This window comes from Garra rufa, chromosome 5 (genome assembly GCF_049309525.1).
Source record: "Garra rufa chromosome 5, GarRuf1.0, whole genome shotgun sequence".
In the NCBI taxonomy this organism is placed as follows: domain Eukaryota; kingdom Metazoa; phylum Chordata; class Actinopteri; order Cypriniformes; family Cyprinidae; genus Garra; species Garra rufa.
The window spans coordinates 49,920,981-49,940,629 of NC_133365.1; the positions used below are offsets into that span (position 1 = coordinate 49,920,981).

The 19,649-nt window shown below is 34.8% G+C and overlaps 1 protein-coding gene across 1 annotated transcript in view; it reads left to right on the forward strand.

The window, feature by feature from the left end:
* The window catches only part of gak (cyclin G associated kinase), a 43,270-nt gene extending 30,912 nt beyond the window's left edge, over nucleotides 1-12,358 (forward strand). Inside the window, exons 14-21 of the mRNA XM_073840118.1 lie at nucleotides 1,587-2,012; nucleotides 2,464-2,598; nucleotides 4,627-4,755; nucleotides 4,852-4,938; nucleotides 5,024-5,284; nucleotides 8,389-8,537; nucleotides 8,646-8,822; nucleotides 10,600-12,358. Of these exons, the coding sequence (XP_073696219.1) occupies nucleotides 1,587-2,012; nucleotides 2,464-2,598; nucleotides 4,627-4,755; nucleotides 4,852-4,938; nucleotides 5,024-5,284; nucleotides 8,389-8,537; nucleotides 8,646-8,822; nucleotides 10,600-10,701 (1,466 nt within the window). The 3' untranslated portion in view covers nucleotides 10,702-12,358. The remainder of the gene's footprint in view (nucleotides 1-1,586; nucleotides 2,013-2,463; nucleotides 2,599-4,626; nucleotides 4,756-4,851; nucleotides 4,939-5,023; nucleotides 5,285-8,388; nucleotides 8,538-8,645; nucleotides 8,823-10,599) is intronic.
* Nucleotides 12,359-19,649: the final 7,291 nt, after the last annotated feature.

Here is a 19,649-nt window from a genome sequence, read left to right on the forward strand (position 1 = left end):
AAAGATTCCTGAGGCTTTTAAAAACTCCCAGCCTGGTTCATTACTCAAAACCGCAATCATGGGTAAGACTGCCGACCTGACTGCTGTCCAGAAGGCCATCATTGACACCCTCAAGCAAGAGGGTAAGACACAGAAAGAAATTTCTGAACGAATAGGCTATTCCCAGAGTGCTGTATCAAGGCACCTCAGTGGGAAGTCTGTGGGAAGGAAAAAGTGTGGCAGAAAACGCTGCACAACGAGAAGAGGTGACCGGACCCTGAGGAAGATTGTGGAGAAGGACTGATTCCAGACCTTGGGGGACCTGCGGAAGCCGTGGACTGAGTCTGGAGTAAAAACATCCCCAGGTCAAGCCACTTTTGAACCAGAAACAGCGGCAGAAGCGCCTTCTACAGAGAAGCAGCACTGGACTGTTGCTCAGTGGTCCAAAGTACTTTTTTCGGATGAAAGCAAATTTTGCATGTCATTCGGAAATCAAGGTGCCAGAGTCTGGAGGAAGACTGGGGAGAGGGAAATGCCAAAATGCCTGAAGTCCAGTGTCAAGTACCCACAGTCAGTGATGGTCTGGGGTGCCATGTCAGCTGCTGGTGTTGGTCCACTGTGTTTTATCAAGGGCAGGGTCAATGCAGCTAGCTATCTGGAGATTTTGGAGCACTTCATGCTTCCATCTGCTGTAAAGCTTTATGGAGATGAAGATTTCATTTTTTCAGCACGACCTGGCACCTGCTCACAGTGCCAAAACCACTGGTAAATGGTTTACTGACCATGGTATTACTGTGCTCAATTGGCCTGCCAACTCTCCTGACCTGAACCCCATAGAGAATCTGTGGGATATTGTGAAGAGAAAGTTGAGAGACGCAAGACCCAACACTCTGGATGAGCTTAAGGCCGCTATCGAAGCATCCTGGGCCTCCATAACACCTCAGCAGTGCCACAGGCTGATTGCCTCCATGCCACGCCGCATTGAAGCAGTCATTTCTGCAAAAGGATTCCCGACCAAGTATTGAGTGCATAACTGAACATAAATATTTGAAGGTTGACTTTTTTTGTTTTAAAAACACTTTTCTTTTATTGGTCGGATGAAATATGCTAATTTTTTGGGATAGGAATTTTGGGTTTTCGTGAGCTGTATGCCAAAATCATCAATATTAAAACAATAAAAGGCTTTAACTACTTCAGTTGTGTTGTAATGAATCTAAAATATATGAAAGTCTAATGTTTATCAGTACATTACAGAAAATAATGAACTTTATCACAATATGCTTATTTTTTGTAAAGGACCTGTACCTTTTGCAAACTATGGGAAAATCCAAAGTTCTATACCATTCCAAATAGTCCAAGCTGTTCTAAAGCATCCTAATTACCCTGATTCATTGGGAACAGCTGTTTTAATCAGCTCAACAGGTGCGCTGGTAAATCTTTCATCATAGTCCTTTATTAAGGAAAATTTTATAGCACATTTTTTCCCCATTGGTGTTTATTATATAGACAGTGATTTTATGTTATTTGTATGCAGACCATTATCATTTCGCCAACCAAAGTATTTCTTTAGCCTTTATGATTTTTTATGCATTACATTTTTTTTACAGATTGCAATCGGCAGTTCGATCTCTCTGACAGTCAGTTGGAGGACCCAGATGATTTGAGTGGCGGCTCGGAGGAGGAGTCAGTGTCTTACTCTGCCCCCGTTGACGGCACTCTGTCACGTGACATCAGTGAACCGCTCTTCGAAGCAGACTTCACAACCACACCACCTGACCCTCAGGCTGACACAGAGGACCTGCTTGGCCTGGACTCTGACCCCTGTCCTCCAGCTGCTGCCACTCAACCAGGCCTTGCTAATGAGACGGGTCTGAAAAGCTCTGCCAGTAACAGTGATTTACTGAACGACCTATTCGCCCCTCCACCCAATGCTGTGCCTTCAGCTAATGCAGAAGACCTGATGGGAGAAGGTACAGGAGAAGATCTGTTCTTCTCCAACACGTCCAGCCAACCGGCACCAAGCGCTAATAAAGGTAAGAGAGGCCGTGGCCTAATGGTTAGAGAGTCGGACTTGTAACCCAAAGGTTGCGGGTTTCGAGTCTCAGGTCCGGCAGGGATTGTAGGTGGTGGGAGTGGATGTACAGCACTCTCTCCACCCTCAATACCACGGCTGAGGTGAGTCCCTTGAGCAAGGCACAGAACCCCCAACTACTCCCTGGGCGCCACAGCAATGGCTGCCCACTGCTCCGGGTGTGTGTTCACGGTGTGTGTGTGCTCTTGGATGGGTTAAATGCAGAGCACACATTCCTAGTATGGGTCACCGTACTTGGCCTCACGTCAACTCCTTTCCTTTCCTTTCCTTTCCTTAAATGTAGCATTCAGTAACAAAAAGCACCTCAGACTGTCATAACCATTGTGCCCTACAGCAGCAAATTTGACCTCATATTTGTCCTGTTTTTTTTTTTTGTTTTTGTTTTTTTGTAGACTTTTTTGACCCCTTCGGTGTGGGATCAGCCTCTTCAGGGTCTGATCTGTTTGGTGACCTTCTGGGGTCAGACAGTGCTAATAACGAGTTCAAAGCTCCACCTCCTGCATCCAACTCCAGCCTCTTCAATCTCAGTGAGTTCTGCTCTGATTTAAATATGAATTAAAACATTTGAAATAAATAACATGTTATTCCAAAAAAAAAAAAAAAAGGTCTTTTTTGAAAAAAAGAATACAAAGTTTGCTTTTAATTTATGCTTAATTTATTTTACATTTAATCTGCAAGATGTTAATTATTTTACCAAAATAAGAGGGATCATACAAAATGCATGTTATTACAGACCTAAATAAGATATTACACATAAAATATATTTACGTATAGTCCACGAGAGAAAATAATAGTTGAATTTATAAAAATGACCCCATTTAAAAGTTTACATACATTTGATTCTTAATACTGTGTTGTTACCTGAATGATCCACAGCTGTGGTTTTTGTTTGGTGAATCCCATGTTTGTCTTGAATAGCTGTTCTTCAGAAAATCCTTTAGGTCCCACAAATTCTTTGTTTTTTCTGCATTTTTGTGTATTTGAACCCTTTCCAACAGAAGGAAACCAGAGCCAGAGGGTGAAACTTTTTGAATTTGAAGATCAGGGTAAATTTAACTTATTTTGTGTTCTGGGAAACATGTATTTTCTATAGCTTCTGAAAGGCAGTACTAAATGAAAAAATATGTTATTTTGGCAAAATAACAAAAATGCACACATCTTCATTCTGTTCAAAAGTTTACACCCCTGCCTCTTAATGCATCATGTTTCCTTCTAAATCAGTGCATCAGTGAGTGTTTGATCCTTTTGTAACAGTTGCATTTTAGACCCTTAGTTGTCCTTAGTGTGAAAAGATGGATCTCAAAATGATAGTCATTGAGCACGTTTACATGCACATTAAGCCGACATGCTTAATAAGCTGAAAACGCACATGCTCATGTAAACGCGGTAACCCGTTTTCTTTTACTGGAGTAAGGCCATATTCGATTTAAGCATAAACCGGTCAACACAGGTAGTTTTTTTTACCTCTTACCACGATTTCAGGCACCATGTATGCAATAACCCGCTTTCTGTCTGCTTATTGAAGTGCGCATATTTGACAAGTGACAAAAATGCATCAGATTTTAGTGCATCTGAACAGAGCAAACACTTTACAGTAAAGAAAGGCAGACTCTTTCATGACTCAAATTATAAAAAGTGTTCTCACCTCGTGCAGCAAAAGTAGAAGTGGTTCAGTCAAAATGCTGCATTTATAACTGCATGAGAGGATAATATGAGTGGTAAGTTTCATGCTGAAATGTTGTAAGCTTTATTTATAATAACAACTGACAAACATGAAATACTCTGAGTCAGATACACAAATTATTATTTATTTAGATGTCACTAAAGGGAAATAACCTAATTTATTAATAAAGCCATTTAAACACAGCTTGCTAGCATTGTCAGGTTACTGATGTGCATGTAAATGTGGAAGCCAGGTTATTTTAATAAGCTGATATTTATGAGTTATCATCTTACATCTTATCATCTTACTCATATATATTTTTCTGAAGAACAGCAGGTAGTTTAACTTTCAAAACACACAGCCATGGATCTTTCAGCTAGCAACACAGTATTAAGAATCAAGTGTATGTAAACTTTTGAACTGGGTCATTTTTTAAAATTCAGCAATTATTTTCTATATGTAAACATCGTTTATGTAAAATATCTTATTCAGGTCAGTATTAAATAACAAATAAAATGCATTTTGTATGATCCCTCTTATTTTGGTAAAATAACATTTTGCAAATTCTTAAAAGTCAGGATTATTGTCAATTCTGCCACATGTACAGGACATACATCGAATTGAAATTGCATTACTCTCAATCCCTTGGTGCATAACAGATAATATTAAATACAAAAAGCTAAACATTTTTAAATTACAAATAAATACAATTATACATATAATCTAAAAAAAATACAATATACAAGTAAGGGCACATGGCAGAGAGTGCAAATGCAAACAGAGTTTGTAAAATGTGCAAGGTGTATGTAAACTTTTGACCTCAACTGTAAATGAACACTGAAGTTCTGCGCTGTTTCGGGGCATCTGAAAACAGTTTGAAATGTTTTGTCAGATAAGTTGACAAGCGAGACTCCGAAGATGACCTCGTCAGCGAGTCAGCCTGATCTTTTAGGTGGCTGGGAAAACTGGACCACCACGACTACTAACATGAACACTGCTGCCAGCAAACCTACTATGAGTGGTAATAAATCAGTCAGATTTTGTGTTTAATAATAAGACTGCTCACAAAGCATTTAAAAGTACACATTTTTTTAACCCGTTGACTATGTTTGTGCAGCCTCAGGAGTCTCATCTTTCTCCAAGGCCAAATCTCAAAGCTTTGACCCCTTTGCAGACCTGGCCAACCTAGGTTCAACACTGCCTGGTAGGTTTTACTCTGTAAAATGTGTGCTGACTCTTTACCAGACTACTTCATTCATATAATGTAACTAACACTGAATTGTGTTCAGGTTCATCCAGTACTGGTTTATCTGGCTCAGGTTATAAAACAGCGCCCTCTGCAGGCGGCCCTAAGAACTCAGGTCAGCAGTGGCAGCAGACTCCTCGACCCTCCTCTGGCCCCAGCAAACCCTGGATGCCTCCAACCTCAGCTCCTAGACCACAAACCCAGCCTTCCAAATCTGCTGCCCAATCAGCGAAACCAAACTACAACCCTACTTTCAGTGTGATCGGTGGACGAGAAGAGAGGGGGATCCGTGGGCCAAGCTTTGGTATGCTCTCAGAACAAATATGCATGAAAACTAGGGAAAAACAAACTATTTGCACACTACCAGTCAAAAGTTTTTTAACAGTGAGATTTTTTTTTAAGTCTGTTCTGCATGTATTTGATCCCAAATATTGCAAAAGCAGTAATATTATAAATGCTTTCTATTTGAATGTATTTTAAAATGTAATTAAATCCTGTGATCAAAACTACATTTTCAGCATCAGTCAGAAATCATTCTAATATGCTGATTTGCTGTTCAAGAAAAATGTATTATTATTATTTTTATTATTATTATTATTATTAATACATATACATATTTTCAAGAATAGAAATAGCTGAATAGAAATGTGACCCTGGACCACAAAACCAGTCTTAAGTCGCTGGGGTATATTTGTAGTAATAGCCAAAAATACATTGTATGGATCAAAATTACTGATTTTTCTTTTATGCCAAAAATCATTAGGATATTAAGTAAAGATCATGTTCCATTAAGATTTTTTGTAAAATTCCTACTGTAAACATATCAAAATGTAATTTTTTATTAGTAAAATGCATTGTTAAGAACTTAATTTGGACAACTTTAAAGGTGATTTTCTCAGTATTTTGATTTTTGTGCACCCTCAGATTCCAGATTTTCAAATAGATGTATCTCGGCCAAATATTGTCCTATCCTAATAAACCATACATCAATAGAAAGCTTATTTATTTATTGCTTTCACGTGATGTATACATCTCAGTTTTGTAAAATTTAACCTTATGACTGGTTTTGTGGTCCAGGGTCACAAATATCCAAAGATCAGCATTTATCTGAAATAAAAAGCTTTTGTAACATTAATAGAGATAAAGACATTCTTAATGTTACAAATGATTTGTATTTCCGATAAATGCTGTTCTTCTGAGCTTTCTATTCATCAAAGAAACCTGAAAAAAATCAACTCAGCGGTTTTCAACATAATAATAATAATAAATGTTTTTTGAGCAGCAAATGAGAATATTAGAATGATTCAAGATGAGTAAAGATGCTAACTATTCAACTTTGAAATCACAGGAATAAGTTGCATTTTAAAATATATTCAAATTGAAAACAGTTATTTTAAATAGTAAAAATATTTCACAGGTGTACTGTTTTTGCTGTTCTTTGGATCAAATAATTTCAGGCTTGGTGAGCAGAACAGACTTCTTTAAAAAACACAAAAATCTTTATGTTCGACTGGTATTGTATTTGTTTCAAACAGGCATGTTTCCTCGAAGGAGCCAGTACCACCTCCTCAAAAAAAAAAAAAAAAATGAGTAAAGATCTCATTATTTTGATAAAATATGTTGTTTTCACAACATAACATCTCATTATTACAAGAAAAGATGTTGTTTTTATGAGATAATTATGTAGTTTTTACAAGATGTCACTTTAATGAGAAAACATCTTGTTATTACGATGAAATATGTTGTTTTATTATGTTTGTTGTTATTATGAGAAAAGATGTCTTATGATAATTTTTTTTAACAACATAACATCTCATTATTACAAGAATAAGTGATTTTAATGAGATAATTGTTGTTTTTACGATAAAATGATGATTTTATAACGACATCTCATTACAAGAAAAGATGTAGTTTTAACAAGGCAATTTTACGTGAAAATGTCATTTTTATTAGATAATTATGTCGTTTTTACCAGAAAAGATGTCCTTTAAATGAGAAAATGTCTTATGATTAAAAAAATGTAACGACATAACATTTCATTATTACAAGAATAAGTGTAGTTTTAATGAGATAATTGTTTTTATGAGAAAAGATGTCATTTTAACGAGAAGACATCTCATTATTACGATAAAATATTGTTTTAACGACATCTCATTATTACAAGATGTCATTTTAACAAGATAATTATTGTTAAAACATTTTATTGTAATAATGAGATGTTTTCTCTTAAAAACAATTGTCTCGTTAAAACGACTTCTTTTCTCCTAATAATGAGATGTTATATCGTTAAAACATTTTATCATAATAATGAGATGTTTTCTCATTACGAGAAAAGATGTCGTTTTAACAAGATAATTATGTAGTTTTTTATGAGAAAAGATGCCGTATTAACAAGAAAACATCTTGTTGTTACGATAAAAGGTTGTTTTAAAGACATCTCATTATTACGAGAAAAGATGTCGTTTTTATAAAATAATTGTTGTTTTAACAAAAAAAATTCTTATTATGATAAAATGTTGTTTTAACGACATAACATCTCATTATTATGAGAAAAGAAGTAGTTTTAACAAGATAATTGTCGTTTTAACAAGAAAACATCTAAATTATAATGAAATATGTTGTTTTACCAACAAGTGAAACTGCTTGAGGGTGGAGCTATCCCTATTTCAGTCATACATGTGACCCTGGACCACAGAACCAGCCAGAAGTAGCACAAGTATATTTGTGGCAGTAGCAAAAAATACACTGTATGCCAAAAATCATTAGGATATTAAGTAAAGATCAAGTTCCATGAAGATATTTTGTAAATTTCCTACTTTAAATATATCGAACCTTATTTTTAATTAGTAGTATGCATTGCTTGGCCAAATATGTGACCCTGGACCACAAAACCTTAAGTCGCTGGGGTATATTTGTAGTTGATTTTTCTTTTATGTCAAAAATCATTAGGAAATTAAGTAAAGATCATGTTCCATGAAGATTTTTTGTAAAATTCCTACTGTAAACCTATCCAAATGTAATTTTTGATTAGTAATATGCATTAAGAACTTAATTTGGACAACTTTAAAGGTGATTTTCTCAGTATTTTGATTTTTTGCACCCTTAGATTTCAGATTTTCAAATAGATGTATCTCGACCAAATATTGTCCTATCATAACAAACCATACATCAATAGAAAGCTTATTTATTGAGCTTTCATATGATGTATATATCTCAGTTTTGTAAAATTTAACCTTATGACTAGTTTTGTGGTCCAGGGTCACATATTGTCCCATCCTAACAAATCATAAATCAATTCAGCTTTCAGATGATGTATAAATCTTAATTTTAAAAAACTGACCCTTATGACTGGTTTTGTATGACAATTTGTTTTTATTGTACTTCATTGTGCTTGTTTGTGTCTTTAAGGTCCAAAGCCCAAAGTGAAACTAGATGACTTTGAGGATCTGTTATCAACACAAGGGTTTGGCTCCAAATCTGACAGGAAGATGCCCAGAACGATTGCTGAGATGAGGAAGCAGGAGCTGTCTAGAGACATGGACCCTCTTAAACTCCAGGTTTGACTGTTTAGCAGAATTTAAAAGTTAATTTTCAGGTTCTCAAGAACATGTAGATGTGCTTTGGGCTTGATGATGATGAGGATGATGATGATGTTTGTATGTTAGATCTTAGATTGGATCGAGGGGAAGGAGAGGAACATCCGAGCGCTGCTCTCCACGCTGCACACGGTCCTGTGGGAGGGAGAGACCCGCTGGAAACCTGTCAACATGGCAGATCTGGTCACACCTGACCAGGTGAAGAGAGTCTACAGGAAGGCTGTGCTTGTTGTGCACCCAGACAAGGTATGAGAGATTTGCATTCACATATTTACATCTTGTATGCATCATTTCGTAACTGTCAATCAATATGTTAAATTCACTCTTAATTGACCTTCAAGTGTTATTCCATTTTTTTTCTTTCATCAAAATGTAAAAACTCTGCCTCTAAATGTTTTTTTCTTTCCTGCTGAAACAACTTTAATAAATAAAAAGTAAAAAAAAAATAAGTTATTTTATTTTCAGATTTTTTTTTTTTTTTTTTGCTTGTTTGTTTTTATTTGTATTTTATTAAGTTTGGGGGAATATATTTTATATATATAATTTTTGTAAATGTTATTGTATGTATGTATTTATTAGATTTTTGTTATTGATGTTTTGTTTTTTATTGTTTATTTTTTATTTGTTTTTTTATTGATTTTTAAACCTTTTTTTTTTGTTAAATTTTGTACATATATATGTAATATATTAAGTAATACTTAAATTATTAATGAAAACAAAATATGAATAAATATAACAAATACAAATATTTATGACAGTACTACAAAATTGTTACATAATTATTAATGTTTATTTGTTATTTGTGTGGTTACAAATATTTGTTGACAGTAATACAAACAATAATTGTGTATAATATACTAAAACTTTTATTGTATGTGTATATATTTATTGGTTTTTGTTTTGATCAATTATTAATGTTTATTTATTATTTGTTTACTGCTTGTTTTTTAATTCATTTAAAAAAATCTTTTTGAATTTGGGGGGGTGTTTTTAATATATTAAATAAACACAAAATAAATATTTTATTTACTTCGCAATACATGAATGATTAATGAAAACAATATATAAATAAATATTATGGATACAAATATTTATTGACGGTAATACAAATATTACTTGTTTATAAAATACTACAACTTTTATTGTATATACCTTTTTATTTTTAAATGACATTGGAATTTGGGGGGATGTTTTTTTATTAAAGAAAATATTTCTTTTGTATATGATTATTTAATAAATTCTGCAATACATTAATTAATGAAAACAATATATGAATAAATATTATGGTTATAAATATTTATTGACAGTAATACAAAAAATAACTCTATAAAATACTAAAACTTTTATTCTATGTATATATTTATTTGTTTTTGTTTTTATTAATATTTATTTTTTTGGTTTTGTTATTTGTTTACCCTTTCTTATTATTTTTTTCATTTCAAACGTGAATTTGGTGTTTTTATTAAAGAAAATATTTATTTTCTATGTTTATTCAATAAATGAATTATTAATGAAAACAATACATGAATAAATATGGATATAAATATTTATTGACAAATATTACTACAAATATTAATTGTGTATAAAATAAAAAATGTATTGTATGTATTTATGTATGTTGTTTATTTATTATTTATTTAGCATTAATTTGTAAATTATTTTCATTTTATTTCAAACACCCAGGAAATGTTTTTTCCCAAGAATATATTTATTTATTTATTTATTTATTTTTTGTCATTCAACTTTTTTTATTTTGAACTTTTATACCCCACACAACATGAAATTCACAATACAAAAACAACATTCAGGAAAATAATGAAGAATATATTTATTTTTTAAATATTAAAAGATATGTGGCTGTCATTTTTTTTCAGTGTAAAAAAAAATGCATATATTTTAAATGTGCACGAAGCATTCACTATAAATCCAATAACAAAAAATTGGGTCAGTTCTCATTTCAGTCTAATTTTTATTTAGCACGATGGAGAAATAACTTTTTTTTTTTTTTGTGGTCTTCCTACAGGCTACAGGTCAGCCGTACGAGCAGTACGCTAAAATGATCTTCATGGAGCTGAGCGACGCCTGGTCCGAGTTTGAGAATCAAGGATCCAAAGCCCTGTTCTGAGCGTCTGCCAGACCCCTACAGGCAGCCCGAGGCACAGCGCTCTCTCTATCTCTCTCTCTCTCTCTCCATACACACAGACACACAGCTCTGAGAGAGTCTGACAGTGAGGAAGAAAACAGACCTCTTTCTGCTCGAGGAACGGACAAATCTCTTCCTGAACTCTGATGCGCTCTCCTGAGGAGCGAAACCTGTAGCGCTGGATTTCTCCTCCTCCTTCAAAAGGGGACCATGCTAGCATCCTTTTGGCATTTATAGACAAATAAAAACCACGTGCGCACACACTCACAAACAAACACCTGAGACTAGTCTGTGTCTTGCACTTCAAAAGTGCTCCAAATCCAGATGGGTTTCTGGGACGAAGACGGAAATGATTATCGCTGATCTTTTTCCATGTCATTCTATGCATCACCCTTTTTTTTTTCACCTTTTGTTTTTCAATCAGTGTGGTTTGTCAATTACTGATGTAAATAATCACTCGACTCTCGTGTGCATGTGTGTGCGTGTGCGTTTGAGGGTGGATCATGTTCATATGAAGCTAAAGCAGAGGTTTTGACTTGTGTGCTCCACGATGTGAAGTCTTTTCAACACTCTCACTTCTGTTTTATCATGTTTTTTTCCACTGATGTCTAGTGTTAATTCTCTCCAGGCACCTTGTGTTAAGGTGCGTTTGTGTATTTGTGGGTTCTGGGCTCATTTCTGCAGTCCAAAGGGTATTTCAGTGACCGAAAACAAACTCAACATCTACAAAACGTGTGCGCTTTCCATAGATTTTTTTTTTTTTTTTTATCTTAAGGACCAATCAGAAATGTCTGTCTTATTTATTGTTTTGAAAGCTGTACATGGCTAATTGATGGATCGAAAACGGACTAAAATAACAAATTTATTGTAAACGCTAAGCATTTTGCTAAACTAAAATCATTCCAAAGCATTACTAATATGAATGTGCTTTTTAAGATTATTGCTGGAATGTATTTTTTTTTTTTTTTTGTATTTCTTGTACCATTCTCCTATTTTCCGCAATATTTTATTTGATGTTTCCATAATCTCCGAACGACACTAGAAAGTTTGCATCAATCCCTCAGAACATAAGGCCAAATTCAGTGTCCAAAAAAAGTCTTATTTAACTATAGACAATGAAGTGAAGGTGGGAATCAAATCCTTCATATGTGTTATCTGTTATAAAGCGAAAATGTTTGCTGTTGAAGAGACTGAGGGGCTGGTTCAGATTGTCAGTTAACTATTTTGGGTGATTTTGGAAATGTTTTGCTTTATTCACCCTCCACCAAAGTCATAAACGAACATAAATGTTTCAGACTGAAATGTGGCATTGGTGTTCAAAATATTTTTTGGTTGTATAATTAGTATATAAATTGGGCTATTTAGTCTATAAATAAATTGCCTTATCCTGTGAATATACACTTACCTTCCCTGAGAAATGAACAATGCTGCTGTATTTTGGTGGGGCGTGAATCTTTTAATGAGATATTTTCTTTCTTTTTGCCCACTCAGCGTTCCTTTGGATGTCAGAATAGTGTTTTTCACCAGCTGTCTCCTGCGTTGGAGAACGAAATCATAACACCACGGTCTTAAAGATATTTTTGTCATATTTTCTTTTGTCAGATTTTGACCAATAAACCATAATCATGGTTTGGGTTTAGACTGTCTCTTATTTCATTTTTATTTATTTATTATTTAATATTAGTCATCAGTACAACTGTTTTAGTGCCACATAATTAAACGTCTTTACATTACAAGAACAAAGACAAAATGATGAGAATAGAGCAATGATTACTGGCATTTAAGGACATATGAAAAATCACACTATATATATTTTTTAGCAAGTTTGTAACCACCTAAATCAATGATTAAAAAAGCAATTTTTGTGAAGTTTTGAGTTTTCCTTTAGGCTTTTAGGTATATTTGGCCTGGCCCCTTTTCTAAACCACCCTGTTTTAGCTTTTCAAATTGTAAATTTTAACATTTTTTGATAATTTCTGACCTAGAAAGTCCAGAGAACTGTATTGCAGTGTTTTTTCTCAGACTGGGCAAAAAGCCTTGGACTAGTTCACAAGTTATAGCCATTTTAATAAAAAAGCTGCCCCACCCCTTTCAAACATTTCGGCATTACTTTTGAGATGGTAAGTCGAAAGTTCAATTTTTTTTTAATAATTACTGATATTCACTCTTTGAAGAATTTTCATGCACTGGTTTGGTTCTGATCAGGCGAAAAAACTAGGACTAGTTCGCAAAAGTATTTATTTTTTTCATCATTCACACATTTAACAAACGGTTGCATTGACAACAGTGGTTCCAGAGGCAAAGTTGTTCGGAATGAAGAGGTCTGTTGTATGATATGAATTTATGTGTAAAAAAAACTGCAATATACAATAATTTACGTCCTTAAAAACTGAAGTCAAACAGGCCCGCCAAGTTTCGTTACGATTGGTCTCCGTTAAGCTTGTCTAACAGGTGCTCAAACTTCATAGGCCAGTGGCAGCCATGTTTTTTGAGATGCACAAATGTCCTTATAGACACTTGTGGCACTTTGGGCCAAGACCGTGCATACCAATTTTCATGCTGACAGGATAAACGTCGTAGTTATAGCCAGTTCCCTCTTGTAGGGTCACCAAGTGGCTAAGCTTTGCAATGTGACCTCAGAGTCAGCTCTTACATTTGTGTTCTGAGTTTGGCGAATATATCTCATTCTGTTCAAAAGTTATAGCTGTTTTAGTAAAAGCTGCCCTGCCCCTTTTGAAAGTTTTGGCGTCCCTTTGCAACGGTAAGTCGAAAGTTCAACTTTCAACTAATTATAGATATTCACTCTCCAGAGAATCTCCCTGCACTGGTTTGCTTCCAATTGGGTGAAAAACCTAGGACTAGCTTGCAAAAGTATTTTTTTTTTACATCTTCTCAGTCATTTAACAAACAGTTTGATTGAGAGCAGTGGTTCTAAAGGCAAAGTCGTACGGAATGAAGTCTATCATATTAGTATGTATTCCTATTGTAGGTATTCCTGGAAAAACGCGCAATATACAAACGTTTACGCACTTGAAAAATAGGATATCAGCCCCTGCGGCTGAACGAACCTTTAGGACTGTGAGTCAAACAGGCCCACCAAGTTCTGTTCCAGTCAACCTCCGTTTACCTTGTCTAACAGGTGCTCAAATTTCATCGGTCAATGGTGGCCATGTTTTATGAAATGCACAAATGTCCTTATAGACCAGTGTTTCTCAACGGGGGCGGTACCGCCCCCCAGGGGGCGTTGGGAGAGCCTCGGGGGGCGCTGAAAGCAATAATTTTGAAAGGGGGGCGCTGAGGTGGTTTTGGGGGGCGTTTGGTTAAGACTAATTTAAACCCAATATGTTTGAGCTAAAACTTGCAGAAGAAAATGGTCTGCCACATCCTAATGCCATTTCTACACTGGATGCATCAAAGCGCACTTTCTGTATCTATTTGTCGACTTGTCTGCAGCATAAACGCGCGGAATGCGTTTACTGTAGCGCTCGCGCTCAGTTACTGAATGACAGATTATAACGGGATCTACGTGCTTTAACGCAACTTGTTGCGCCGTTCGCGGCCAGTATAGCAGTGTTAAGGTCATTGCACACTGTGTCCGTTCGTATTCGTAATCCTAAAAATTCGTCGCGCACTGAAACCTTGCACACTGAGTCCGACGAAATAGAACGATGTTGTCCACTCTCCTCTTAAAAAGAGAAACAGATACAGAGGAGTGAGGGAATACTTTTAAGGCGCACCTCCTTTATTAATAAACTGCGGGATTATCCCGGGTGATTCAGAGTTTATTTCAGGATGTCAGTAATCTTTGATGCTTTGCTAGCATTACTGGAGCCACATAATATTAAGAAGACCACTAATTTTTGCGAACTCAGCATACAAGGACCTTTACAGTGCTTTGTGCTGCGGGACAAAGTGAACGAATTTGACAGACGCAATTCTGGATTTTGGCGTTCGCTTGTACGGTGGCTCTGAACTGTCAAAACACCTCTCAAAATGCTTGCTACAGATGCGAAAAACGCAAAAAATCAAACCCGATCCGAAAAATTTGGAGGCAGTGTGCAAGTATGATTAACATACCGTGAGGTATTTATTTTTTAACGTGCGAAAAACTCGGACTCAATGTGTGCAATGACCTTAAGTGTTAGCTGGCTGCTAGTTTACAACAATAGTCATGGTCAAGCATGAGATGCTTTTTCTTGTTTAGAAAAAAAAATAATATGAAAGCTTTTTGTTTGCCAAATCATTTAAATGCCAAATTTTTAAAGAATGTATTCAAAGCTCACAAATAACAGCCCAGCCTATTTTTTACTGCACGTTGCTTTTTTTCTCCTTGGAAAACTAATGATAATGATATTTCTTGCCCAGTCAAATCAAATATGTCATGAATGTCATGTGGCATTCAATTACATATAGGCCTATTTGAAATAAAAGTATGTACGGGCTAATGTGGGCTGTTATATTTGGGTTTAGATAGGTTACATGCTTTTAAAATAGCCTAAATATTATAAATAAAATATACATTACTATTAAAAAAGGCAAATAAGATTTTTTTAATGGATGAATGAACAAAGGTTGCATTTGTTTGTTTAAAAAAAAATACCATTAAAAAACCTTTTTTAATTGAATATATTTTAAATGTGTTTTCCTCTTATCCTAAGCTTCATTACTCTAGTTTTCAGTGTCACATGATCTTTCAGAAATCATGCTGAATTACAAAAAAAATTAAGAATATGTAATTTGATCTCTTTAACATTTATGAATTGACTGAAGTACAAAGAAAAAAATTCCAATGTTTACACTGGCCAATATATTTTTGTTAATATAAACAAATTTTGAGCCACGATCTAGCTTTGCTTGCAAAGACTGAGAAGCTCCTTTTATACCCAAAGATGATCCCCTCACCTATTACCAATTCACCTGCCTCCTGTGAACTGTTTCAAAACAGTTTAGCTTATTCTATAACCTTTTCACTTTTATTTTTCTTCTGCCCCAATTGTTTTGGAGTGTGTTGCACTTTTGTGACTTTTCTTTTCTTTGTAATGTTGTCAATTAAATAAAAGTTAAATAGAATTAACAAATCATAGATTTTATCATTTTACAAAACGTCCCAACTTTTAGTGTTGTACTTAGTTTTCTTTAAGGTATTTGTAAGCAAACTTTTAAATATTCTAAAAATTGTGAAATATAGTAAAGTAGAGTTTACATTTCTTCCATTTGCATGTGTAAATGTGGTATTACCCACAAAATTAACCATGTCTACTATCTCAGAAAAAAGGGAATTCAATATATTCTCAAAAAGCAGGGTATTTTCCAAGGGATATTTTTATTTTATTTTTTATTTTTATTTTTACTGAAAGCTAATTGAAAATATCCAAACATACCACAGCAGTAAAAAGGGTGTTCAAGAGTTCCAGAAATGGAAGAACAAACTAAAATCACTTATGTAAAAATGTCCTTTTGGATATGTTCTAAACAGGAATTTTTTAGTCTTTTTAAATTTGGGGCAATAAAGTATATCAGCATCACAAAAACACTGAAGCTGTAGCAATGAAAATCAACAATTTTCTAAAAACTGCAAATGAATGTTATTTGTATATGTATATATATATATATATATATATATATATATATATATATATATATAATTTACTGTAAAAAAATGCTCAATTCCATGCATCCTTAAATTAATTTCGTAAAAATTGTAATGACCCCATACATTTGAATTGCTATAAATATAATAACAGTCATATTATAAACACAAAATACTAATAACAATCAATTTTTATATTGATTGAGGACAATTAGACTACGACTGATTTGATGGGGGGCGGTGAGGGACCTGAATAATGGGTAGGGGGGCACTGGACCAAAAAAGGTTGAGAACCACTGTTATAGACACTTGTGGAACTTTTGGCCAAGACCGTGCATACCAATTATTATTGGTATAATTACTGTCGCTGCCGACTCTTATAGCCATTTTTATGTTTTCCCCCTCTTGTAGTGCCACCAAGTGTCCAAGCGCTAACTTTTTTTCATGTGACTTTCACACTTTCAAGATTCAGCTCTTACACACGTGTTCTGAGTTTGGTGAAAGTATCTCATTCCATTTAAAAGTTACAACAGTTTTAGTAAAAGCTGCCCTCCCTGTTTCAAACGTTTTGGTGTCCCTTTGCAATGCGCAATCAAAAGTTAAACTTTTTTTTTTTTTTTTTGATGATTATTGATATACACTCTCCAGAGAATCTTCCTGCACTAGTTTGGTTCCGATCAGGCGAAAAACCTAGGATTAGTTCGCATGAGCCAAAAATAAGAGCATGCGATGAACGGTTTAAGAAGTTATTGGCCATTCTAGCAATTACAATAGGCTTTCAGCACTACGTGCTTGGGGGACAGCATAAACGTTTGTCATTTACTTTGAATGGGTGACTTTATGCATTGCCTAACTGTATTGTGGATCCACTGCGATGCGCCACTGGTGTTGCTCCTGGCAGAAGTTGAAAAACTTTGAACTTTTCAGACGTCAGCCAATCAGATCACCTTATGCAAATACCCTAGCACCGAAGCTAGCCAATCGTGTTCATGCAACACCAGAAAAGTAACGTGATTGGCTGTCACTTTGACGGCACCAATCTTCAGACATGCCTCCATCAAGTGTCGATGCCGGCGCCTCGTGTCAATGTACTGTAATAATTAGTGTCGCCTAATGATACACAAGTCAAATTCCTGAAAAACAATTTCGATCTGCAGGTATGGAGATATTTAAACTATTTTCTTTAAAATTAAGTGGAGTATTTGTCATTCATACGTTTGCAGTATATTTCTATACCTAGCCTATTTCCTTAAAGGAGTAGTTCACTTCCAGAACAAAAATTTACAGATAAATGTACTCACCTCCTTATCATCCAAGATGTTCACGTCTTTCTTTCTTCAGTCATAAAGAAATGTTTTTTGAGGAAAACATTTCAGGATTTCTCTCAATATAATAGACTTCTATGGTGCCCGCGAGTTTGAACTTCCTAAATGCGGTTTAAATGCAGCTTCAAAGGGCTTTAAATGATCCCAGCTGCGGAAAAAGGGTCTTATCTAGCGAAACGATTGGTTATTTTCTAAAAACATTTACAATTTATATACTTTTTATTCTCTACACAGAGTACACCCAGAGCGAGAAAAGCTGAGCATTTGAGGTTAAAAGCATGTAAACTGTAAGTTTTTTTTTTTTTTTTTAGAAAATAACCAATCGTTTTGCTAGATAAGACCTTTCTTTCCTCGGCTCCGTTTAGAGCCATTTGAAGCTGCATTTTGGAAGTTCAAACTCGGGGGCACCATAGAAGTCCATTATATGGAGAGAAATCCTAAAATGTTTTCCTCAAAAAACACAATTTCCTTACGACTAAAGAAAGAAAGACTTGAGCATCTTGGATGACAAGGGGTGAGTACATTATCTGTAAATTTTTGTTCTGAAAGTGAACTACTCCTTTAAGTTGATAAGTTAAATCGCTAGTTATGTATTTTAAACAGTATGCTTTAGCTAAGTGGTCTCAGTTTCACGCAGCTTTGCACATCAGTTGCGTCAGAATGCGCAGATCTGTGACGTCATCATCGACCACAGCGCTTTTATTATGAAACTAGATTTAAACTTAAATTCAAGCATAAAGTTATATTATGTTGTAATTAACTAAATAATACAAACTTAACTTCATAACCTTAATACTATTTAAAAAGACTTTTAATAATACGAATTACCCATTCTAACAGTTCCGTCAGTACTAACCATCAACTATAGACTACAGATCAATCTAAGACCATCAATCACGCAGCAAATCTCTCAATCACCAAACCTTTTCTAATCATCTCGGGTTTCAACCGATCATATAAGGAAAATGGACAGGATCACAGGAAGAGTTTGCTTGCTTGTTGATAGTCGACTAGCGTTCGCGATGTGTGAAGTAAACTACCGAACCACGCACTACGCCTTTAAAATAAAAGTCCCGTTGCAGTAATTTACAACAGCCACTGGCGGGAGCTATGTATTTCTTACTGATGACTACGGAGTAAATGAAACAAGAGCCTGACTTTTCCTCTTCATTATTTGGAGCAAAAGATTTTTTTAAGTTCTTAATGTTTAAACAACTTTATATTCTGCAATTCAATGTGGGATACTTACACTGATCTATAATAGAGAACATTATATAGATCAGTGGATACTTACTATATTATACTTACTAAGCAGGTAGTTTCATCCAGTGACTTACAAATAAAGAAAAGCAACTACAAGTCCCAACAAAATTAGCACTAACTCAATGTTGAGTTTCAAACAGTGCACACATTACAGCAATCGATCTGCAGAAAAGTAAACAGATATTTAGTTTTATTTAAAAAGTACAGATCAATTCGATTCAAATGTATTGGTATAGTGCTGTTCACATATATACAGATTGTTCCACAAAAGTAAAATTAGTGCTACTATTTTCTTTTAAACAAAAGATATTCTGCGTTAGAGGTAGAGATGTTGGATGGATCTCGTGGTTCGAGACATAATGTTCAGTGCAAGAAACATGCTTTTTCAAAAGCTTCATCAGTCTTTTTTGCTTTTCCCGTTTTTGCTATTTGATTTTGCTCTGAAAAAGCAACGCATTATGAAAAATGTGCACATTTTAAAGAAGACATAGAGGACTACAGTCAGGATAGTGATGAGAAAAGCGAACACATCCAGACAGTGGTACTGGTACCAGGTAAGGTTGTGGGCCTCGACACGCAGGTGTTTAGCGCCTTTATTGCGCATGACAAACTCAATCCAGAACACAGCCTCATCCAAAGGCTTCACTGGTCTGCCATGATGAATCCTGGACAATCGCATAGCATTCTCTTTATACCTGCGGAGATGAAGACAAATACTGTTATATGCCTGTATATACTGTGTGTAGTGCAAC